The 26,722-nt window shown below is 36.1% G+C and overlaps 1 protein-coding gene across 12 annotated transcripts in view; it reads right to left on the minus strand.

The window, feature by feature from the left end:
- Window positions 1-299: 299 nt before the first annotated feature.
- The window catches only part of MYO9A (myosin IXA), a 263,941-nt gene continuing 237,518 nt past the window's right edge, over window positions 300-26,722 (minus strand). For all 12 annotated transcript variants that reach the window (XM_025472276.3, XM_025472279.3, XM_025472280.3 and 9 more), the window contains 3 exons: window positions 8,045-8,247; window positions 5,663-5,805; window positions 300-5,011 (listed from right to left, as the gene is read on the minus strand). In XM_025472276.3, coding sequence (XP_025328061.3) covers window positions 4,548-5,011; window positions 5,663-5,805; window positions 8,045-8,247 — 810 coding nt within the window. In that variant the 3' untranslated portion in view covers window positions 300-4,547. The remainder of the gene's footprint in view (window positions 5,012-5,662; window positions 5,806-8,044; window positions 8,248-26,722) is intronic.

Below are 26,722 nucleotides of genomic sequence, written 5' to 3' on the forward strand. Positions count from 1 at the left end.
GAGGATCCTAAATGTAGACTTACTGTCGTCACTGTCCACCTAGCTCTAGGCTGATTAAATGGAGTCTTAAGAGCTAGCAGCTAGCATCTATTACAGAAAACTAATAGCTTGAATCACCTTCAATCGAATTCAGCGGAGTTCCAAAAACTGCTGCTTCTGCTCTTTGTCAATTTGGGGCTCAATCGTTTTCTTAAGCAAAAATCAGCTTTACAAACAAAAATCACTGCTCTTCCTTGGAGTGGAACTGGAGTTTGGGTGGGGGCTGGGATGGTCAGAAAACAAACCACACGTATCGCTGCTTCTGGAAGCTTTGTTCTTTAATGAGCCATGGAGTGACTTGTTCATCAAGCTGCTTTTGTGTAGCTATACAGTGCATGTTCTGAGTGACACAAACTGCACTTTATACAGGTGATGTCTTGCTCTCCCCCCCCAAAAAATAAAACAAAACAAAACAAAAAACCATCCCCAAAGGAAATTACAAAGTGCCTGTTGATTGCATCAGGAATGTAATCAGTTCCGTGGGTGAGATAAATCATTCTTTTTATAGAATTATTCTGTTAAACAGTAAAATGATATTATATTTCACAGGATATGTCCTTTTACAATACATAGTCTTTTAAAAATTTACACTCAGCATACTTATAAATTACTTTAAATCCATTAAAATAATATAATACTAATCTGTAATCCACACCTTTCCCCTAGTAAATACAATTACTCGGTTCAAAAGGTGCATCTTTTATATGACCTAAGAGGGTTGATAAATAGGTATTAAGTACAGATGAACACCAAGGTGATACTCCCCTTCGTGCAGTTTTCTTGAAGAATTTTAACCAAGAGACCAATAAGATCTAATAGATCCACCTCCATAATCATCATTTTGCTGTTAGCTTTTAACACCAAATCAAATGTGGGAGCAGTTCCAGAGAAAAGTGGGTAGGGGCACAGAAAAACAAGGACTCCCTCAAATATCAAAGACTTCTACTACCAAAGCTAGCATGGTGTCATTGGGGGGCAGTGCTGGAAACTGTCACAAAGTTATGGATAGACATAACACATTTGTCAACACAGAATGATTCAAGCCCCATGCCTAGCTTCCCCACCAAGGGGGAAAAAAGAGGAGAGGAGGTTGAGAAAAGCCATCTGGACTGTATTTCTTTTTAAAATTAAAACTCTCTTAACTTTGAACACATCCTGAGAATTTCTTCTCTACTTCACCAAAGTGCTTGTGAAAGGTACATGTTTGTTAGTTATAGTTAAAAAAAAAAAAAAAAAAAAAAAAACATGGCCCATAGTCACTGAGGTGGGCCTTCAGAACCTTGCTGGACTCCTCCTTCTCTGACAGTGAAAACTCTATTGTCATGGAACATAGAAGTCTCCACTAACCTCCCAGCAGCAGGGTAGGAGCTACAGTTGTTTTCCAAGGCATGAGAAGGTAGGGGCTCTGGTATCCCATCCCCTGACTTCAGGTCCCTCTGTTTCTGCAAGGTCCATATTGGGAACTCCATACCTCCTTTTGTGTTTCCAGAAGCCCAGAGTGGCAAAGGAATTAAAATGGCAGGAAGTACAAAGTGCATTATAAACTAAGCATCCCACCTCCCTGATCCTTGCTGTTAAACAAATTTGTTTCACTTAATGATACACGATGTAACCTTAAAATCATACTTCTCTGCTTCTATTACATTTTCCATTATAAGGGATACCTTGGGTTTAATGGGGAGAAGTGAAAAACCTGGCTTTGTTTGGGGCTGGGAATGTGTGATATGAACAAATTGCTCTGTATTTTGGAGCTTGGGCTCCAAATGTGGGGCTGCCCTGTTGCTGCCACCCAGGGATTCTGTTTGTGGCATTTGAAATCAAAGAAAAGTAAAAGAGAAGCAATAGGAAGCACAATTTTTACATATATTAAGTTAAACATCTTCATCATAAGTGATTGTACTACAGCATCACTTTGTGGTGACATAACTTTAACCACGGAGAGGACCAGATAAGATCAGATGGAAGAAGATACAGCACTTGGTTCTGACAGTTTTTAAGAGTTATGGCTTCATCTCTTCATCAGGCCACCAATACCTGTTACACTATCAGAAGAAAAGCTTTCTTCCCTTTAAAGGGAAGGTCCCACACTTGCTCTCCATTCTTACAATTGTGTGGATCTCTCCTCCCCACCACCCTCCATTCTGGCAGTTTGTTAAATGACTAGAAATCCACAAATCTAGCAACCAAAAAACAAGTATTTTTTATTTAATTTTATCCAAATTCAGGTTCAGGTCCCTGAGAAAAATTATAAAGTCTTTTAACATCCATTGCCTAGTTCCTATAAAGTGACCTATATGTTTTTTTTTTTTAAACTGCCAAAAACTTATTTTGCAAACAAATACAGAAAATCTGCAAAAATTTAGAAGGGAGAACATATGCCAAGATATGTTCTCCAGGCCGTTCCCTGGGGCCAAAGGAAATTATCCAACAAGGGTAAATCTCTTTTTTGTATGGTATTTAACCAATGTTCTGGAGCAAGTAGAGGGTAGTCAATGCCCAGCAGGACACTACTCTCCCAGGAATATTGAAACAACCTGTGCAGCTTGGCTTGGGGCCCCGGGGCACCAGCAGTCCCAATTGGACATGACCATGCTGAGGGGTTGGGTTTTCCTCTAGGAGAGTCTCCAAAGTTCTGATTTTTAAAAGGCTTTACATTTATTACTCCTCAGCACAAACAAGGCGGTGGATGTTTGTGGGATATAAAATCTAACACTTACTCATAACCATCATCATTCTGGATATTTAAAAAGATTCCTTTCCCTAGCTCATTTCTGAAACCAAACCAGGGAGAGAGAAGACTCCTGCTACCTTTAGCTGCCACTCAGAATGATGTTCTAAGTCTGACCTCCGGGGCTTGACAATAACCACTGAGGCAGTGACATGAGGTTCAGTGTTGTGTAACAGGAGAGATTCTGTCTTAACAAAAGGCTTAATATTTCCATAACTTCAAATCGAAGAAGTATGAAAAGAAAAAATAACCAAAATTCAGGTTACAGATGGTAAAGACTCTTTTTCAGAACAGTGCATGTGGTAGTTAGACAAGATGCATTTAGTAACTTTAAAAATAAACATTTTCACATACTTATCTCAAGAAAGAGTATCATGTTTCATTTTCCATATATTATAAATAGCAAAAACAGATTTCTAATCCCACAAATGCTAAGAAGCTTAAAATGCTATTGTAGCTCAGGTGTATGGAGACACCCAGTGGTGAAAAAGATGGTCTGATTTTTCCCTCAACCCAGGGATAGTGGCTTTCAACCCTATCCAATGGCTCCTAATCTGTGGGAAGAAATTCCACCAGGAGGAGGGAAGCATAAGGTTAAAAAGAAATACGCATCCTATACATATATATTTACAGTAAACTTCAGTAACCAGAATATTAACAAAAATAGCTTCAAGTAGTTCTTGATTTATTTTTTCATCTATTTAATACTGATGGTCTGAGGAAAAGAAGATGATAGCTAGATGGTTATATTAAAATTTTTTCTCTTACTTTTTGGCAGCTTTCTGTTAACACTTATTCATGCAGTGTTGTATATGAATGTTTTAGGAGAAGTGATTAAATGGTCATATTATTTGAGTTTGTGGTGGAATTCCACCAGCAGATGAACAAGTTCATATGTGATCTTCAGTTTAATCTATACAAAGAGGAAAGCCTGGGTGGATTAGGTGTTTAGGGATCACCATGTCTCTGAGACACTTAAAAAAAGATCAGAGGAACCTAATCCTAGGACCAGGAAGTATGAAAACAGGAGGGCAACTGAAACTTCAGCCCATGCAATATATTTGGCAGGAACTAACCAGGAGTGAAACCAGCATTATTATGACACTGAATATCATCAAAAAACAAAACATGTACTCTCTGCTTCATCATGTAACCAGATGTCTGAGACATGCTCTGATGGCTTCATGGAAACAATTACTTTTTTACTTTCCTCAGAATATAACATGGAGTATTTCTCAAAAATCTTAAAATAGAGGGCTTAGGCTTTTATAAATCCTTGGAAAAAATTATATTCTACCCCAGCTCCTAACTATCCCAAAATAAACCCAAAGGCTCTTTTGCTTTCACGGTTAAGAAAGATTTATATGTTTTCTTCAAATGTCAAAAACCAGTGGTTCTCTCAGGCCCACCATGTCCCTCCTTGCCCACCCCCCCAAGTTCAACACCCATCTCTGGGAAGGAAAAGAGGATGGAGGAGAGACAACTATGAAGACCTCCACAACTGACCCAAATCCCGCCCCAGGTGGCTCTGTTTAGTGAAATCTCCAGTCAAGTACAGCAGCCAAGGCACAGCTGGCACCATCCCCAGCAGGCTTCAAAGAGGCCTTTCTGCTTTGGCAGGAGGCCCAAGAAATTAGCACACAAGTTCTCAGTTGTATGCTTGGGCAAGAGGCAGGACCACAATTAGGATAGACTATTGTGGACGAGGGGATGAGAAGAGGCCCCAAAGATGAGATGTGTTTACCACTCTGTAGCCATGAAGGGACACACAGCTGCCAGTTCAGACCATAAACTCGTTATTTCCAAAGAGAGCTAGCTGTTGGGTGGAGCTGGAGTCTGTGTCCACAGTTTTCCTGCGGCCAGACACGACTGTCCCCTCTGGGGTCTCTTTGGTTTTCTGAGGTGAGTTTTTCACATTCTTTAATTTTTGTTTGCCCTTTTCAGGGTTGAAGGTTCCTCTGCTGATGAATTGAGGTCTGTCTTCCAGGGATTTGGTCTGGCCCAATGGCCCTTCCATTCCCAGGGCCTCCCCAGCTGAGGCAGCTCGGTAGAATGGAGATTTAGAATAAATCTGAAATCGTTTTCTGGTCCCATGAGAAGATGCAGTGTTAGATGAACACAAAGTAGAGACTGAAGAGTCCACTGAATCCAAAGAGTCTTGCTGCTTTTTTAGCTGCTTTCGTAATTTGCTTGAATGTTCAGACTTGCCAGCTGCCTTCAGGGAGCTAAGGGCTAAGCTTCTCTCTAATCCAAAGAAGAGATCAAAGCTATAAATGACACTTTCCAATTCATCATCCCATAATGAATAGGTTTCACTATTCCCATGTGGTGGGTGAGCTGAAGTCTGAAGGGTCCAGGCTGACCTACTCTGTGCATAACTTGAGAAGTTACCTATTTCTACATATATCATTTGAGAATCAATCCCAAGAAATCTGGAGTTTGACTACACCATTAGGAGAGGCCTACAACTGTCACTATCATTTAAAATACTGCCAGGATACGTAGTAATTCTATGTCTCCCTGAGACATGCCAGGTAGTTAAATACCTCTTTTGGTATAAGCCTATCTCTCAGCAGGGCATAACTCCTGCCAACCACCCTTAGAACATGCATCATGGGTCAGTAAGACAATATATGTTGTGATGATTGGTTTTTCTCTGTGGTAAACAGAGGAGAAAACATTACACTGACAATAAAACTATCATTGCATTAAAGGCTTAGTCTAATGAACAATATATAATGGAAGCTTCACAAAGATCAGTATATTTTAACTCATTAGGACTTTGTCACCTGACAAAGTAGTCTCATTCTTGAAAGGATTTTGTCTTAGCTTGGGAATCTTTACTCCTTCCTTGCAAAACAAATCTGGAGTCTTTGTTCAAGTAAGTTCACTTACCTGATTTCTCAGAGATGACACCTTCAGACTCAATATTCAAATTTTCTGAGCTATCAGCAGTCCCAATGGAGGCCTCAGACTCAAGAGTTTCATCATCAGAGGCCCGGGGTTCCAGTACTAGCATCTCAAACGTTAGCTCCTCCCTGTAAGAGAGAATCAAGAAATCCACTAGCATTTGATAAGAAGTGGAAGGAAGACTAGTAAGAAAAAAGACCTATGATGAAAGCAATTGGAAGTAGCAAGACAGTAACATTTCCTAGTGTTCCCATTCAAGGTGATGATAAAGACCCGCAAATCACAGTAATGATGAAGGCTACAAATAGCAAAGGCTGGGACCTATAATAGAGCCAAGAGTGAGGTGGGAGAAGATGCTGCAGCTGTTAAGATATTTTGGTAAAATGAATTCTGGGCTGGTAATCAAGAGATCACAGTTTTAAACTCATACATAATGTACTAGCAAAGAACTTTCCTCTCCCTGGACTTCAGCTTCCTCATCCACAAAACAAAGAGATTACATGAGATGATCTCTAAGATTCCTTCCAGTTCTTAAACTATTTTCCATGAACCAGCACTAACTGGCTACAGATGATATCCTCTACCTTAACCACCGAGACCTCTGAAGAAGTAAAGCGTTGCATGACCTGTTCTGTCCTTTGCAGCATATGCAACCTCCACTCACAGCATTCTCTCTATTCCTCTTCATCAGGCACCCAATACCTCTCACTTGTGCCCTCTTGTGCCCTCGAGTCTTGGTACTTGGCTCCTAATCTGGCTTTCTCATGACTACTTGATGTCACTCTGATCTATGTTAATTAATGTCTTTGTAAAAGCTCACTTCAGTAGTCCACACCGAGCTGCCTTTGAGGCGCCTTTGTGTCACCTTTGTGTCGGCTACCTCTAACAACCTTTCCTCCACATTATGTGGGCACTTTCTCCAATGGGCAGATCTTTTTTTTTTTTTTTTTTTTTTTTTTTTTTTTTTTTTTTTTTATTGGTGTTCAATTTACTAACATACAGAATAACACCCAGTGCCCGTCACCCATTCACTCCCACCCCCCGCCCTCCTCCCCTTCCACCACCCCTAGTTCGTTTCCCAGAGTTAGCAGTCTTCATGTTCTGTCTCCCTTTCTGATATTTCCCACACATTTCTTCTCCCTTCCCTTATTTTCCCTTTCACTATTATTTATATTCCCCAAATGAATGAGAACATATAATGTTTGTCCTTCTCCGACTGACTTACTTCACTCAGCATAATACCCTCCAACAAAACTCAAAGACAACCTACAGAATGGGAGAAGATATTTGCAAATGACATATCAGATAAAGGGCTAGTTTCCAATGGGCAGATCTTAAGAGTTTGTCACTCCCTAGAAATATACCAGTCCACAACTGTCCACAACCTCCTTATCCTTCCACTTTTTACTCCCTTTCAAAGCTTTCTTAGCTATGCTTTCACTCTGCCTAGGTCGAATCATTCATCCTTTAATACTTCCAATACCATTTTCATCAAAACTGAGACCCTCTTTTCAAACCATTCTTACATCAGAGAGATAGCACTACTCTTGCCTTATCATACTCTGCACAACTGAGGCCCCGCTGCTTTTTTAGCTTGCCTAAGTTCTAGAATTAATCCTGGCAGGCAAAAAGTAGTTTAACAACTCCTATGTCTCCTAATGCATCAAGCTCTCAGACCTGGGATCCTGGAACTTATAAACAAAGACCCCCTTAAAATTTTGAAGAGTCTTTATTGTCAGTTAAGAATCAGTACACATACCTTCAAAGAGAACCACAGCATGTCCATCGCCAAGATAGGTATTGTTACCTACCCTTGCTTCAGTGATGGCAGAGGGCACAGAGTCGACTATCTGCCTCTTTCCTAAATTGCAACTAATTTCCCTACCTAGTATCCTAGCACCCACTAGATTTGCTGCCCTGACCATCCAAGTTGGTGGCCCCAGGGCCATACTGACCTTCCGATAATAACCTTTAGGGAGTTCTGAGTAATACCCATTCTTGAGATTTTTTTTGTCTTAGTCTAGGAATCCTTATTCCTCCCTTTAAAGACCAATCTGTTCAATGAGGCTGATGTAGAGCTGTTAGGAATCCTGGCTAAGACTGGCACACCTTGGCCCAGTCAGCCTTCTCCAGAACTGTCAGCTTCAGGTCTCCTGGCTCATGGGGCTTCCTTCGCTAAGGTGACAATTCTTCATCCTGTCACCTAAGTCCAGACAACATGTCTTTGTCATCTTTGTGTCCCTGTATCGCAAGATACAGTACCTGACACATAAATGTTTACTAAATCAGGAAAAATCAAGAGAGCACAGAATGAGGGAAATGAAAACAGGTAATAACTGGCTGCTCCCTTTTCTCCTGGAAACTCACTTCTCTTTCTGCAGGTTCTCAATTTGCTCAGTCAGAACCCTCTCCTCCTGCTGCATAGCTGCTTGCTGCTGTTCAGTGATGTCAGTCTCCCCAGCTGCTTCACTAGTCAAGGTCTCTTCTGGGACATCAGACACAGAGGGCAACCGAACTACAACAGGAGAGGATGGACTTGGATAGATTCCTCGGCGCAGTCGCCCCTTTCCCTGCAAAGAAAAATACATGTTAGGAAGCAAATTGAGTGACTGAATTAGTTTTATGTGACCCATTTAGGATAGCAAGTGTACTTCCATTATACCAGGGGCATGATAGGAATAAATGGAAACATTCTGCAAGGCCTCAGATATTTAGAGAGATACTGTCCATTGAACACATTTAAATTAAGTATTTCTTGAAAGAGCACTAGAAAAAGGGTACTTTGGTGGGTGGGACTACAGGAACAAATTATGCACTGAAGGAGATTCTTCATTTAATCTAAGCTTTATCCATTCCAAACGAAGTATCCACAAATGGTTATTTAAATTTAAATTAGTTAAAATTAAATAAAAGTAAAATTTTAGTTCTGTATTCACACTAGCCGCATTTCAAGTGCTCAATAGCCACAAGTGGCTAGTGGCTACCATAGTGAACAGTACAAGATACAGAACATTTCCATCATCCTAGAAAGTTCTCATGGACAACATTGCTCTATAACTTTAACCTTGGAATGCAGAATTTCTCTAGGAAGACTACAGAAACATGTCCTGAAAAGTCAGTTTCATTTAACAAAAGTCATTTATATATCACAGGATGCTAGTGAGAGAGATTCTTTGAGAGTACCTCAAGAAATCTTCTTGAGATCAGAGGGAGAAAAAAACCTTATTGCTTTCAAATTGGTTACCTTGTATATGACTTTAGCTTCTGATAATACCAGCCTAGGTATTTCAGATTAAACTTTCTGCTGGGAGCAACTGGACGAAACATAAAAAGCCCAAAATATTCTTGAAGGCACTAGAGAGCTAGTTAACAAAGCAAAAACCAAAGAGAGGCTAGTTCAGTATTCAGGGCTAATCTAAATTTAAGAAGAGGTGGCTGAGAATCTGTGTAGAGCTTTTGACAGACTACAGCAGGGGTTAGCAAATTATGACCCTGGGCCAAGTCTGGCATTGTGCCTGATTTTGTAATTAAAGCTTTACTGAAATACATTCATGCTCATTAATTCACACATTGTCTATGAGTCTTCCAAAGAACAATGGCAGCACTGATTGTTGCATCAAAGACTGTATGGTCCACAAAGCCTAAAATATTTACTTTCTGGTCCTTTATAGAAAAAGTTTTCCAACTCCTGGGGTAGAGAATAAAAACTGGAGTCCAGACCCACACAAGGGTGGACTGCTGCCGGGTAAAACCTCCATGTCTGACTGGGATCCCTGAGGTTTGCATACTAAACATAAGAGTAAGCTGAAAAAACAGTCCTTTTGGACACTGTAGCCTAGCTTCGAGTCATCTGAATGGTCCAGAACATTGTAATTCCTAAAACTGCATTATTAAAGTAATCCAAGATTGGTAATGCCCTAGAACCTGACAGAAAAAAAAATGGAAATATGCCTTGGAGGAAAGTCATATCAGGCCACAAAATATTTTTACAAATAGTTTTTCAAATATTATGTATGACACATAAAGTAACCCAGCACAAAAGGAGACAAGACAACGTAAATGAAAACTAGTGAAAACAACAAAACCCAGAAACCTTCAATGACTCCAGATATTGTGGCTATCAGACAGACTTAAAATAACCATGCTAAAGGAGATAGACATAGTTGAAACAGTAGACTGGAAGTCAGAAGAAAATATAAAGAATCAAGCAGAGAAAACAAAAGAGGGTAAATTATAGAGGACACAATAAAAATATCTACCATATGTAAAAAGAATACCAGAAGAGGAGGGATCCTATAGAATGCTGAAGAGATACTGACAGAGCATTTTTCAAAACCAATTAAAGATACCAACCTGCTGGCTGAAGAAAGCCTTCAAACTCTAAGGAAGATGAAGAAAAAGAAGTCCATACATAGATACAAGTGCTAAAAATTAAAGGCAAGAGATAATCTTAAGATTGATTGATTGTTTGATTTATAAGAGAGCAAGTGAGCATGCATGCAAGAACAGGGGGAGGAGCAGAGGGAGAGGGACAAGCAGACTCCTCACTGAGCACAGAGCCTGATGCAGAGCTCAATCTCATGGTCCCTCAGATCACGACCTGAGCTGAAATCAAGAGTTGGGATGCCTAACTGACTGAGCTACCCAGGCGCCCCAAAGCAAGAAATAATCTTAAAAGTAGTCAGGAAAAAAGGTATACCTGCAACAAGGATACAAAGTTAATATTCAGAAATCAGTTGCATTTCTGTACACTCATAATGAAGTAGCAGAAAGAGAAACTGAAAGAACAATTCCATTTACAATAGCACCTAAAAGAATAAAGTACTTAGTAATAAACTTAACCAAAGAGGTGAAAGACCTGTACTCCAAAAACTACGTAACACTGATGAAAGAAATTTAAGATGACATAAACAAGTGGAAAATACTCCATACTCATGGATTAGAATTAATATTGCTGAAGGTCCATACTACCCAAAACAATCTATAGATTCAATGCAATCTCTATCAAAATAGCAACAGTATTTTTCACAAAACTAAAACAAATACTAAAATTTCTATGGAATCATAAGGACCCTGAATAGCCAAAGCTATCTTGAGAAAGAACAACAAAACTGCAGATATCACAATTCCAGATTTCAAGATATACTACAAAGCTGTAGTAATAAAAACAGTATGCTACTTGCACAAAAACAGACATGTAAATCAATGGAACATAACAGAGTGTCCAGAAACAAACCCTTGCTTAATGGTCAATTAATTTACAACAAAGGAGGTAAGAATATACAATAGGGAAAAGACTGTCTTTTCAACAAATGGTGCTGGGAAAACTGGATAGTTACATGTAAAAGAATGAAACTGGATCGCTTTCTTATACCATACACAAAAATAAACTCAAAATGGATTAAAGACCTAAATATGAGACTGAAACCATAAAACTCTTAGAACACAGGCAGTAATTTCTCTGACATCGGCTATAGCAACATTTTTCTAGATATGTCTCTTAAGGTAAGGGAAACAAAAGTAAAAATAAATACTAGGACTACATCAAAATAAAAAGCCTTTGCACAGTGGAGGAAACCAGCGACAAAACAAAAAAGCAACCTACTGAATGTGAAGATATTTTCAAATCATATATCCAATAAAGGGTTATATCCAAAATATATAAAGAACTCACACAATTCAAAACCAAAAAATCACAAATAATCTAATTAAAAAATGGGTAGAAGGCCTGAAAGAGCATTTTTCTAAAGAAGACATACAGATGACCTACAGATACATGAAAAGATGCTCAACATCACTCATCATCAGGGAAATGCAAATCAAAACCATAATGAGATATCATCTTGCATTTGTCAGAATGGCTAGAATCAAAAAGACAAGAAATAACAAGTAGTAGTGAGGATATGGAAAAAAAGGAACCTTCTTACACTGACGGTGGGAATGTAAATTGGTACAGCTACCTTAAAAAACAGTATGGAGTTCCTAAAAAATTTAGCAAAACTACCATATGATCTAGTAATTCCACCACTGGATATTCACTCCAAGAAAATGGAAATACTAATTTGAAAAGACATATGCACCCCTATGTTTACTGCAGCATTAATTTACAATAGCAAAATTATATGAGCAGCCCAAATGTCCACTGATTGATAAATGGATAAAGAAGTAATGGAATATTAGTCATAAAAAAGGATGAGATCTTGCCATTTGTGACAACACAGATGGAACGAGAGGGTATCATGCTAAGTGAAAAAGTCAGATAAAGACAAATTCGTGATTTCCTTTATATGAGGAATCTAAAAAAACAAAATGAATAAACAAAAAAAAAAACAGAATCAGACCTATAAATAAATAGAACAAACTGATGGTTGCCAGAGGGAAGGGGGTAGGGAGATAGACTAAGGGAAGTAGGAGATCCAGGCTTCCAGTTATGGAATGTATAAATCATGGGAATGGAAGGTACAGCACAGGGAATTTAGTCAGTGGTACAGTAACAGCACTGCATATGACAGATGGTAGCTATACCTGTGGTGAGCATATAGCATAACATATATTTGTTGAATTACTATATTGTACACCTGAAACTAACATAACATTGTGTTAACTATACTCAAAAATTTTTAATTAAGTGATGAAATGGAGAGCTATATATATATACATGTACAACAAAGAAGAAACTATTAGGTTCAAAGGTTACTTTTCAACAGCAATAATGGGAGGCAAAACACAATAGATGGTATTTTTACAGTGATGAAAGGAAAAAAGAAACTGCCAACATAGAATTCTACATAGAACAAAACCATCTTTAAGAATGAAGTTGAAATAAAGACATTTTCAGGCAGACTTAGATGGAAATCTGTCACCAATACAATTGCACTAAAGGCATATAGAAATGAAGAGAAGTCACAGGAGGGATACATGAAGATTAAGAAAAACAATAAATATGTGAGTAATGAATATTGACTGAATGAATATTGACTGCATAAAGTATAAGAATAATGTGTTGGATTTAAAGTATACAGATAATTAAAAATAACAATAGCAACTATACCATATAATAGCCAAAGCATAAGAAAGTTCTCATATTATGTGGAAAAAAGATAAAAGTACGAATTAACAGACTTCGACAGTCATAGATTTATGTTGTAGTCTTTAGGTTAACTACTAAAAAAAAAAAAGAGTAATAAAGTGTAAAACTAGAGAAGAAAAAATAGAATAGAAAATAATCAAAAGAAAAAGGCAAAACAAAACAAAAACAAAAACAACAAACCCAAAAGGGCAAGAAAGAAAAGGAACATGTATCAGGTAGGAAAAATAAAAAGCACAAAATAAAATAGATTTGAATACCAATATATTAGTGATTACATTAAATGTAAATAGATTATAAGCTCACTTTAAAATCTGAAGACTGTCAGACTATTTAGTAAAGAAAACCCAAGTGTATAAGGGACACATATAAAACATTCAGAATTCAGAAAAGCTGAAGGTAAAAAGATCGGAATAAAAAATATAGCATGTCTAATCAAAAGAAAACTGGTGTAGCTATATAAACTCAAGGCAAAGTAAACTTTAAGGTAAGAAGTGTTACCTGTGATGAAGAGATATTTCACAATTTACAAAAACTCAAATTATGAAGACGACAGAAGACTTCCAAATTTGGAAATACCTAAGAAATGGCTTCTGAAAATTTTAAGTAACATACTGGCAGAAATACTCCAAGAAATGCAAAGCTATAACTGGAACAGAAAAAAACAAATGTGTACACACAGACCAGTAAAGCTACAGAATGGAACAACTTGATAAACATCAGGTGATGTAATAGACTATAAAAGATTTAGTATCTAACAATTTCAGAATACTCATTATTTTAAAGCATATACAGCAAGACACTACATTTCCAAGGGGTTGAAATAATTTATCTGACCTTTAAAGTAATTTAAAATAAATTTCCTGTCTCATCACAAAGAGAAAACTAAAAATCCCTATGTATTCAGAAATTAAGATAAGACTTCAAAATATTCATGGACAAAGAAGAAACCACAATGGAAATAATAAATTATTTTGAATAACGGTATCAAAATATGTAAGATACACTTTAGCATGCTTACCTTAAAGTTATAGCCTTACATGCATACATTAGAAAAAGAGAAAGGTTAAAAATTAAAGAGATAAGCATCAATTCATGAAACTAGATCAAGAATAACAAAGTAAACCAAAGGAGGAAAAAAGGAAACAAGGATAGGAGTAAATGAACATTAGAAAAAAAAAAGAGGCTCAAAATCAAAATGTAACTTTTTGAAATGACTGATAAAACTTTAGGACCCTGGCAAGACTGACAAATAAAAAACAAGAACTCATAGATAACCAAAGGCAAGAATGAAAAAAGGGACACTACTACAAATCTTGTAGGTATGAAAAGGGTAAGAGGCTACTATGAACAACTGTATGTCAGTAAATCTGGAAGTTTACACAAAGTGGAGAAATTTCCACAAAAATCCAAGTAATTAATACTGTCAAAGAAGGTATTAAAAATATGAAAAATCTTATAAATTGAATCCATAAATTAAAACCTTTCCAGAAAGAAAACCCTGGGCCCAGATGATTTTACTAGGAAACAAGAAGACAAATTCTTCCACAAAAGTTTTTAAAAAAATAACTCTTCCCCAACTCACTTTTTTTTTTTTTATTTTTTTTTCCCAACTCACTTTTAGAGGTCAGAATTTACCTTGATATCAAAACATAACAAGGATATTAAAAGGACTATTATAGGACAATTTTACTCATTACCACAGGTGCAAAAATCCTAAAAACATACTATAAACTGAATCAAACAATATATAAGAAGGACATTACCTCAAGACTAAGTTGATTTATTGCAATAATATGTAATGTATTTAACATAAGAATTCACTGTGTGTGTATATATATCAATAAAATTAAAAAGTCTCATGCACAACGAAATACAAATAGTAACAGCAATTCATAAAATTCAACATAAAATAGTAACAACTCAGAAAATTAGGAATAAAAGGGAACATACCTAAAGAGCATCTACAAAAATTCTATAGCAAACATCTTACTTTGTGATGGAAGATTGAAAGCTTTCCCATTCAGATTGGGAACATGCCAACAATGATCCCTATCAGCACTTCCTTTCAACACTGTACTGGAGGTCTAGCTGATGTGAGAGAAAAAAATAAATGGCATAAAGAACAAATGAAGCTATCATTATTCATGGACAATATGATTGTAGAGGTAGAAAATACAAAGAGATTCACAGAAAAATATCAGAATAAGTTCAGCAAAGTTACCAGATAAAAGGTGAAAAATACCAAAATCAATTGTACTTAATGAGCAACAGATACAAATATTTTACATAACATTTATAATTATATTAAAAATATTAAAATCCTTGTAATAATTCAAACTAAAGATGTGTAAGATTCTTACACACAAAACTTTAAAACATTTTTGAGAGGAAATGGTCCATATGAGAGAGAAATCATGTTCATGGAAGGGAACAATACTGAAAAAAGGTCAATTCTCTCTAAAGCAATCTGTAAATTCAATGGAATCTCAGTAAAAATCCCATGACAATTTTTGTGAAGCTGATTCATGAAGAGCCAAGAATAATCAAAGCGCTATCGAAGAAGGTAGGATGACTTGCTCCAGCAGATATTTTTAGAAAGTTAGAGTCATTAAAACGCTGGTATTGGTACAAGGTCAAAAGAAAGAGCCTAGGAACAGATCCATGTACATACAGACTCTTGATTTATAATAAAAGAAGAACTTCATGGCAGTATGAAAAGAATGCTTTTAAAATTTTATTTATTTATTTTATTTATTTTTTAGAGCAAGACAGCAAGCAAATGGGGGTAGGGGAGGGAGAGGGGGAGGGAGAGAGACAATCTTAAGCAGGCTACTCACCAGGCATAGAGCCAAATGTGGGGCTCAATCTGATGACCCCTGAGATCAGACCTGAGCAGAAATTAAGAGTCTGATGCTTAACTAAGCCACCCACGTATCCCAAGAATAATTTTTAAATAAATGGTGCTGGAAAAACTGGAATCCATGTGGAAATATAAAGATCACTGCCTTCAATTCAAGTTTTTTTTACCAAAAACTGCCTCCAGGTGGACTGGATACCTAAATATCAAAGGCAGAGCAATAAAGTTTTTAAAAGATAGTAAAGATGATCTTTATAGCCTCAGGTAGTAAAAATAATTCTTACACATGACCCTAAAAGTTAAGCCTACATTAAAATTAAGAACCTTTGTTAATCAAAAAGATACCTTTAAAAGTGGAAGAAAAAAGTCTGAAACAGAAGTAACTAGAATTCATAGAGAATTCCTACAGATCAAAGACCAATTAGGAAAACAGGCAAGAGATGTGAACAGAGCCTTCACAAAAGAGATCCAAGTGGCCAATATACTTATGAAGAGGTACTTAAGCACATTAGAGATATAGCACAAAAATGCAAATTAAACCACTCTGACACATCCATTAAAATGGCTAAAATGAAGGAATCTGGCAAATATGTACTGGGGTAGAACAACTGGGAATCCTCATACACACACTGTTAGAATAACACAACCATATTGGAAAAAAGTTTGCTATTATGTAATAATGTTGAAGATACATATACCTGTGACATCCATTAAAATGGCTAAAATGAAGGAATCTGGCAAATATGTACTGGGGTAGAACAACTGGGAATCCTCATACACACACTGTTAGAATAACACAACCATATTGGAAAAAAGTTTGCTATTATGTAATAATGTTGAAGATACATATACCTGTGACCCAGTAATTCTATTCCTATGTATCATCAACAAAATATATGCATATGTCCATCAAAAACACATGCATCAGAATGTTCATAGCAGCATTATTCATAACTCCCCAAAACACAAGCCAAAAGTCCCTTAACACTAAAATGGATAAACTGTGGTATACATGTATACTGAGATACTATATGGTTAACAACAATGAGCTACATACATCTAAACACAACAATATGGATAAGTCTTACACACATAACATTGAGTGAAATAAGTCAGATATAAAATACATGTTACATGATTCCATTTTTATAAAGCTCACAAACAGAACAAATCTAGAGTGTTCAGAAATACGTACAACGACAAATAAAACAGAGTAAGTAACATAAAACTCAGGTTACTGCTTACCTTGGGAGGGAGAGAAGGGGCTGTGTTTGGATAGAGAAAGAGGAGTCTCTGGGGGTGCTGGCAATGTTCTATTTCTTGACCTAAGGTGGTATTTGGATAGTCCCTTTATAATTATGTCTGTATGTTTCTGTGCTTTTCTATACGTATTTCACAATAAAAAATATATTTTAAGAGGTCCTTTTCAAAGTTAGCTATTTATGCAAATATATCGGTATCTTTTAAATAGCATGGGACAATAAACTGACAGATTTCTGAGTTGATTTTGGGAAGAAAGAAGATAGGCTGTCTCAGAAACAAACTGCTGTTCTAGCCCATGTGGTGAAGTGGAGGGCGGCTCTCAGAGCATTCAGACTAACTCTTCCAAACTCATGCATTCTAAATCCACAATAGGATGAAAATCAAGAGGATTACAAGATTGCTATTCTCCTTTCAGTTCTGAGTTCAAAAAGTAAAGGATATAATAAAAGAAAGGCCCTCAAAACAGAAGATCAGTCTGCAAATTTTACAAAGGATGACTCAGAAGAAGATGGCATTGTGAAACCAGGGCAGAGAACAGAGTTTGGAGTTAATATCAACAGTGTCCATTATGACTGGTCACAATCACATTATAAATTTCAGAAATCTTGATTTTTGATTATTTTAATGAAGTCAAATGAATGACCAAAACATGATGTGATATAAAAGCCTCAGGGAGCTGGAAAAATCTGAACTTATTCCTACTACACACTTACCAGTATTCAATAAATGAGTTGCCTTTGTTCAGCGTTCATATCATCTAGCCAATTAAGTAGTTCAACATGGGTTAACTTAGAATTATTTAAGACAGCTGAAGAAAATCAAACAGGCTGTTCAGGCCTAAATTCTAATCAGTATTTTTTTTTTAAGATTTATTCATAGAGACACACACCCACACACACACACACAGAGAGAGAGAGAGAGAGAGAGAGAGAGAGAGAGGCAGAGACACAGGCAGAGGGAGAAGCAAGCTCCATGCAGGGAGCCCGACGTGGGACTAGATCCCAGGTCTTCAGGATCAAGCCCTGGGCCACAGGCGACACTAAACCACTGTGCCACCAGGGCTGCCCTCTAATCAGTATTAAACAAAGATGAAAAAAAGGTGAAATCCCCAAGTTCTCTGACAAGTTCAAAGAGTACTTTTTAAAGTTGATTACATAGAGCTTCTAGAAATATGGAAATGGAAAACTACTAATATTGTGTTAAAACTGGACATAAATTTGTATACTGTAGGGTTTTTTGTAAAATCTGCAAACATACCAAATTATTAACACTAGTTTGAGTGGAGTAATATCTTTTATTTTCTATATTTTTCTGTACTTTCAAACTTTCCTATAACGGCATGACTTTATTATAATTTTTTTCAGAGCAATGTTCACTTGCATATTCTTTTAGTGCTTTTACCCGTAATTGGTTTTCTACCATCTATGCAGAAGTCAACAAAGTGAAAAGGCAAATATTTTCTTGGCATTATAATAAAAGTAGATTTGACTTCATGGACTCTCTGAAGAGTCAGCAGTTAAGACGCTGAGCAGTGGTTGGTATAATCCTTTGTTCATTTTTCACTAGATAGCTGGTCTTTCTGTATTTATTTATAGGAGCTTCTCCTCATTAATCTAGGGAAAATTAGAGCCTGTGATGTGAGTTGTAAATATTTTCTTAGGATGTGTCATTTCCCCTTTGCCTTGCTTACAGTCATTTCTATCATACAGTAATACTTTCTATCTATGCTAATAAACCTATCAACTTTTCTTTTAATGGTTTTGTATAATAGAAAAAACTTCTCCAAGATTACAGGATATTTTTCTATCATAATAGGGATTTTATTAGTTTGGATTGATCACATACTTTATGAAAAATTTATACCCAATTCATTGGGCAAATACTGAATATAAAATCATAAGTTCTTTTCTGAGGAACGTATTTCATTGATATTCCAGCTTAAACTTTAGAGATAAATTATTCCTAAAATTAGGATATTGACTATAATTATCTGCTAATGTTGGCAAGTATAGATCTGAAGTCTAATCCAGGTTTCAATATCGTACATAATATTCAAATTTCCAATCCAAGTTACTAGGAAAAGCTGGACTATCACTACCAAAGATGTCACAGATAAAACACAAATCTCAAATATCAGGGAGGAGTTTAAGACATTATGGAGAGTTACCTATTTTCAATTAAAAAAAATTTATGTTTTAAATTTTTTTCCCTGTCTTTAAATTCCAATTAACATACAGTATAATAAAGTTTCAAGAATATAATTTAGTAATTCATCACTTACATACAACACTTGGTGCTCATCACAAATACCCCCCTTAATACCCTATTTAATCTCCCCTTCCTGGGACTCCAACGCACTTCTAACCTCCTCTTCAGTAAGCATCAATTTGTTCTCTATAGAGTCTGTTCCTTGGTTTGTTTCTCTTTTCCCCCCATGTTCATTTGTTTTATTTCTTAAACTCCACATATGAGTGAAATCATATGATATTTGTTTTTCTCTGACTTATTTTACTTAGCATAATACTCCCTAGTTCCATCTACGTACGTCATTGCAAATGGCAAGATTTCATTCTTTTTTATGGCTGAGTAATATTCCATTATGTGTTGTATGTGTGTGTATGCACACCACATCTTCTTTATCCATCAGTTGATGAACATTTGGGCTCTTTCCATAATTTAGCTATTGCCGATTATGCTGCTATAAACATCAGGGTGTATGTGTCCTTTTGAATCAATTATTTGAATCCTTTGGGTAAATACTTAGTACTACAATTGCTAGATCATTGGGTAGCTCTATTTTTAACTTTTTGAGGAACTTCCATACTTTTTTCCAGAGAGGCTGCACCAGTTTGCATTCCAACCAACAGTATAAAACACTGATGAAAGAAATTGAAGATGACACAAAGAAATGGAAAGACATTCCACGTTCATGAATTGCAGGAACAAATATTGTTAAAATGTCTGTACTACCCAAAGCAATCTATACATTTAATGCAATCCCTATCAAAATACCAACAGCATTTTTCACAGAGCTAGAACAAACAATCCTAAAATTTGTATTGACCCACAGAAGATCCCTAGTAGTCAAAGCAATCTTGAAAAAAAAAAAAAAAAAGCAAAGCAGGAAGCATCACAATTCTGTACTTCAAGCTAATATCACAAAGCTACAGTAATCAAGACAGTATGATTCTGGCACCAAACCAAACACACAGATCAATGGAACACAGAATAGAAAAACCAGAAGTGGACCCACAACTATATGTCTACTACTAATAAAGCAGGAATGAGTATCCAATGGAAAAAAAGACAGCCTCAACAAATGTTATTGGGAAAACTGGACAGTAACCTACAAAAGAATGAAAATGAAACTGGATCACTTTCTTACACCATACACAAAAATACATTCAAATGGATTAAAACACCTAGAGAAGAGAACACAGGCTGCAACCTCTTCAACACTGGCCTTAGCAACTTCCTCCTAGATAAGCTCCTGAGGCAAGGGAAACAAAAGCAAAAATGAACCATAGGATTTCATCAAAATAAAATGCTTCTGCATAGTGAAGGAAACAGCAAAACTACAAGGCAACCTCAGAATAGGAGAAGATATTTGCAAATGACATATCTGATAAAGGGTTGGTATCTAAAAATCTATAAAGAACTTCTAAAACTTGACACCCCCAAAAAACAAATAATACAGGTAAAACATGGGTAGAAGACATGAAGAGACATTTTTCCAAAGAAGACATACAGATGGCTAATGGACACATGACAAGATGCTCAACATCACCCATCATCAGGGAAATGCAAATCAAAACCACAATGAGATACTGCCTCACACCTGTCAGAATGGCTAAAATTAACAACATAGGAAACAACAGGTGTTAGTGAGGATGTGGAGAAAAGGGAACCCTCCTACACAATATATTTATTTCTGAAGTATAATTGTATACAAAAAGTATACAATTTTACATTAGTTTCAAGTGTTCAACATATTAATTCAACAATTCTATACATTACTCAATGCTCACTATGATTAGTTTGTACAGAAAAAATAAACTAGTACTGGATTTCATGCTTTCAAAATGGAAGGAAGTGGGATTCCTTCTTCTTTTCATAAATCTGCTTTATATATGTTCTTAGTAGCTTTTATGTGGATGTATATTTTTCACACCAGTTGGGTAAATGCACTGGGAGGATAGCTGCTATACCATATGGTGACACTATGCTTAACTTCAAAAGAATCTCATAAGATGTCTTCTTAAGAGGTTGTACCATTTGTATTCCCATCAGTAATGAATAAGGAGATTTCTTCTTGTCCCACATCCTCACCAGCAATTGTATCATCAGTTTTGGTATTTAGCCATTCTAATGGATGGACAGAGTATGTCACTGGAGGTCTAATTTGCTTTTCTTTAATGTATAATGCATATCATTTTCCAGTAATTCCCCAAGATGAGCAATTTACACATGCTTATTTCCCACTTATGTATATTATTTGGTAAGATACCTACTCATATTGCCCTATTTATCCTAATTTAGAGTCTCTTTTCTTACTGTAGAGTTTTCCTAGTTATCTGAATATTTTGCATGCAAATCTTTCTTAAGATTTGTGTTCTGAAAATAAATAAATAAATAAAAATTATATTTTTAAATGAAATCCAAGAAACAGAGTAGATTGACTGGTGGTTGCCAGGGGTTAGGGTATGGGTGTAGGGGATATGGATGATAGTGGTCAAAGTGTAAAATTTTCCAGCTAGAAGATGAATGAATTATGGGGATGTAATGTACAACATGCTAACTATAGTTATTAACATAATACTGTATATTTGAAAGTTGCTAAGAGAGTAAATCTTAAAATGAACTCACCACTACCACCACCAACAAAAAAAAAAAAAAAAAAAAAGTAACTATGTGTGTGGGGTAATGGATATGCTCAGATAACCGTCTCCTGAATTCCTTAACCAACAAAAATAAATGTATGAGATCATAAGTGTTTATTACTGTTTTAAGTCATTAAGTTTTTGGTAATTTGTTACATAGCAATAGATGACTAAGTCTTTTATAGGTCTCTTAATTTTCAGTTATCCATGACAATCTTTATTTATTATTTGTAAATTTATGACTATTCCATTTTCATTAGATTAGCTGATGATTTTTTTTTTTCAGAGAATCAATTTTATTAGTTTCATCATTTTTTGTTGTTTCTGGTGTATTTCCTGCTTTTACCATCATTTCCTTCTTTCTCCTTTCCTCAAGTTTATTTTGTTGTTCTAACTTCTTGATTTACATGTTTTATTTTTAAGGCAAAAAAAAATTTCCTGGGCAGCTCCGGTGGCGCAGCGGTTTAGCGCTGCCTGCAGCCCAGGGTGTGATCCTGGAGACCCAGGATCGAGTCCCACATTGGGCTTCCTGCATGGAGCCTGCTTCTCCCTCTGCCTGTGTCTCTGCCTCTATCTCGCTCTCTCTGAATGAATAAATAAATAAATCTTTAAAAAAAATTTCCTTTGAACACTGCTTTAGCTATATATCCCAGGAACTCAAGATAGTGTTTTTATTGTAATTTTTATTTTTATTTTTTATTTTTTATCATAATTTTTAAATTACTCAATAATTTCCTCTTTGCCTTTGAGGTTTTTCTTATGGCCTAATGTTTTCCCATAGGTTTATTATTTTAATTAAATTTTATTTAATGAAATATTTTATACCAATAGATAATACAAAATTTACAAGTACAGTTTCAATGACAATAAAATAAATACCTGTGTGGCCACTAACCAGATATTGATGTGCTATGGCCTCATTTTGAGAATATCCTATGGGTAGCCAAAAAAGTGTACATTTTCTCTTTGTGGATATGTAATTACATGTGTAGTAAGTAGTCCGCCCCCATTGTCTGTGGAGGATACGCTCCAATGCCAACAGTGGAGGCCTAAAACCATGGAAAATACTGAACCCTGTATATACTGTATCTTTTCCCCCGTACATACATTACAATAATAAAGTTTAATTAATAAATTAGGCACAATAAGTGATCGACAATTATAACAACGTACTGTAATAAAGCTATGTAAATGTGGTATTTCTTTCTCTCAAAATATCTTATAGTGCTGTACTTACCCTTCTTGTGATGATGGGAGATGATAAAATGCCTGTGAGATGGAATTGAATAATGTAGGCACTGTAGCATTAGGCTCCTACTGACCTTCTGATACATGTCAGAAGGAGGATTACCTGCTTCTAGACTATGCCTGGAACATGGGTAACAAACCACAGAAAACGCAAATCATAGATAAGCAGGAACTACTACATATACACATTAGACCAGTCATTAATTATGGTATTTAAGGATATTCACTTTAAACAATCTTTCCTGGTACTAATTATTCCCTAAAAAGGAGGACATTCTGTGGTTAAAAATAAGATTTCCATTCCATCCAACAGAGTGCCTGGAAATCTTAGGGTACTCTTCAGTAACACTTACTAGGATACCTGAAGGAGACCCAGGAGGAAATTTCAATTTTATGGTTGAAAAATAAAACTAACATTAACTCTCATTCTAAATATAAAAGTATGATAAAAAGCACCAAAACTTATGTTAAGTACTAAACTATCTACAATATGAGACCTTTGAGAGTCCTAGCTCATTCTCATGGCCCCACGGTGCTAATGTCTCAGTATACTACCAAGCAAAGCCTATTTGGGTTTTAACTGAAGGTTTCCCTTCTGTGCAATTACATATCCAAGTTTCTAGCAATTCTTAGTTATATAGCTTTTTCCAGAATTAAACCATGTATGTTTTGTACCAACATGTGTTTCATTTGGTTAGTTCAGACTCCTCCTCTAAGATCTAACTCATGTGTCACATCTTCTACAGGCCTTCTCAGTACACCGAGGCAGCAATACTATCTGATCCCTCCTCCCTCCCTTCCTTTTAGAACATTTTCCTAATACCTACAAATTCAGTCATCTAATCTTATAAATCTGCCATATTTTATCTGAGAAAGTTTATAGATTCTACAATCTACTTTTTCTAAGAATGATATTCTAAAACAGATTAAGATCCTTAATTATTTGATTTGGGTCAGAATTCTGTGACTCCATATTAGGCTTCCTTATTCTGTGAGGCCAGTCTATAAAAGGCTTCTTACCATAACAAAAATATTGGGAACTAAATGCTTTAATGTACAAGACCTAAATAATGTACAAGACCTCTTTGAGGTAATCTTCAGTTGGGCCCTACATTTCCATTTTCTCCTATGGCTTTAAGAGATAACAATATGAGCAGAAGGTATAACAAAGGGCCAAAAGGAATAAGGCCTATGAGAAAGCTTCAATTTCTTCTGAAAATGCTTTAAGCTCATGATGCAGGAAGGATGTGAGAGGGAATGGCAAAGCACAATTGATGGGACACAAAGAAATTCAACACTTTAAGTCAAAGCCCTAAGAGTTAAAAGACAGATGAAGATGGAGATACATTTGTTTGGTGGTTGTAAAGGACTGGATTACACCACCCCTAAGAAGCTTGATGGCTATGTAATGAAAAACACGTACGACCCTCACCAAGGAGTATGATACTTTATGAAGATCCAAGGAAAGTATGCGTAACTGGGTTGAATACATAAGGCAAAGAAAATATGCATCATCTAGACAGGGCTGTATATAACTAGCTAAAGCAAAAACTTCAGAATCTTTATGAAGAAATTGTACGCCAAAATAGTACTTTGGGCCAAGATGGAAGATCACTATTCTATCTTTGGTTAAGTCACAAAAAATAGGAAGCAAGGAACTGAATTATTAGACTTCTTCCTGAGGATTCTACTTTCTTGTTAAGAACAGATCCTATATCCGAGGCTTTCTAGAATACTGGTTGTTCTGCATGGTGTTATACTTAGGTTAACCAGGCTTGATAAAAAAATCCCGATGCTTGTAGTTACGGCTCCTCAGATAATGAGACTCAGGAAGTACTTTAAACATAGCCAGTATGTGTCTGTGTGTATTTGTCTTGCAGATGAAAAGAAATTATCCACATCAAATATTTCTATACAATGCAGTGAGCCAGCAGTATTATAGTACTATAGAGCAGTGGTTCCCAAAGTGCACTAGTCTGTGGATTCCTGGCAGAGGTTATATGATATCTTCAAGCCCATTTAAAAGGGCCTGTGATGTCAAAATCATGACATCTCCTGCTAGCAGCTCAAATTACATATGAAGCCAACAGCACTCATTTTTGCCTAGCATTCTGTAGTTTTTATTCTCTAAACACAAAAGTCCCCGGATCATCCTGTTTGTAAACTCTTGCACCTTCTCATTTCTCACATATAATCCTATTATCCCCAAACCACAGAAATCCTTAATATTTTCTCACTTCCTACCTTCTGCTTTTTATTCTTCAAACCTAATTGTTACTCTTCCTGAAAAGGGTTAAGTTCCCTTCCCAGATATTACTGTACTTCTTCCATTCCTATGCAACTCTATCTACAAGAATTCCCTATAAAACTTTTCTTATTTGTCCCCATCTCAGAGAATAAGAAGATTCCAAGGCTTTAAAAGAGGTTCTTCTTTCACAAATACACAACTACAATGTTCCGGATTCAAGTTATTTCAGTGATTTATGAATCAAGAGCCTCTGATATATGACTGCCAGTCTTTCCTATCTCTAATCTATTCTTCTTCAGAATGCTACCAGATATCTTCTAAAAGACACACTGATGGTGACACTCCCCTACTTAATCTTTCTAGAGCTCCCAAATTTCCTTTCAAAGCAGCAAATTCAAAATTCTTAATGCTGCACATCTGGTTCCCATCTACTATTCCAAATTATTCACCCACTTCCCACACTACCTATCCCAATTCTAGCTACATAAGGTAGTTATTATTCACAGATTGTTATTTCATGCTTCCTTCCCTCTGGAATTCTCTTTTCCTTTTTTCTTTTCTCCATTTGTTAAATTACTACTCATCTTTAGACACTCAACTCAAATGACTTTTCACATTGGCAACAATAAAACATATTTCTCATAAATGCATTTCACTCCTGATTTCAGGAAAGTCACTACTGTATTTAATTATGGAATAGTAATGTTTTTCATCTATGAGTACATGAACACTTGATTTTGATTAGTCTATTTATGAATATGCTAAAAACTCACTGCTACCTCTCATAGATTTAATTCTTAGATTCAATTCCATAGATGCTTACTAAATACTAAGTAGTCTTAAGAACAGTCTTTTTTTTAAGACTGGGCCTACAGCCTTTACTACAGCTAAATGGAAAAGCAATAGTATGTTAAGTGGGATTTTTCCTCCTGTTCCAAAATTGTGGCTAAGGCCCAAAGCTGAGAATAGTTACATACTCCCTTTCTTTAAAAAAAAAAAAGATTTATTTATTTATTTATTCATGAGAGACACACACAGAGAGAGGCAGAGACATAGGCAGAGGGAGAAGCAGGCTCCATGTAGGAAGCCTGATGTGGGACTTGATCCCAAGACTCCAGGATCACACCCTAAGCCGAAGGCAGATGCTTAACTGCTGAGTCACCTAGGTGTCCCATGTACCCCTTCTTTTAGCTTAAGAAGCCAACCATAGTTGATATCAACCTATTCTATCTCAGGGTTTCGTGAGAAGCACTAATTTACTAAACCAGTTCCTATCATAACAATGATCGTAACACTTTTCGTCAATGTGACTCTAAAAAGGCTACTAAGAAAGAGGAAGTTATTGGACTTTAAGGGGAACACAGACTTTATGAAAATAAGATACTCTCTTCCTCTTTGGAGAAAAAAGAAATTATAATATCTGAATCCAGAGGGTAAGAAAGTTTGAGGTTATCTAAAA

This window comes from Canis lupus, chromosome 30 (assembly GCF_003254725.2).
Source record: "Canis lupus dingo isolate Sandy chromosome 30, ASM325472v2, whole genome shotgun sequence".
NCBI lineage: Eukaryota > Metazoa > Chordata > Mammalia > Carnivora > Canidae > Canis > Canis lupus.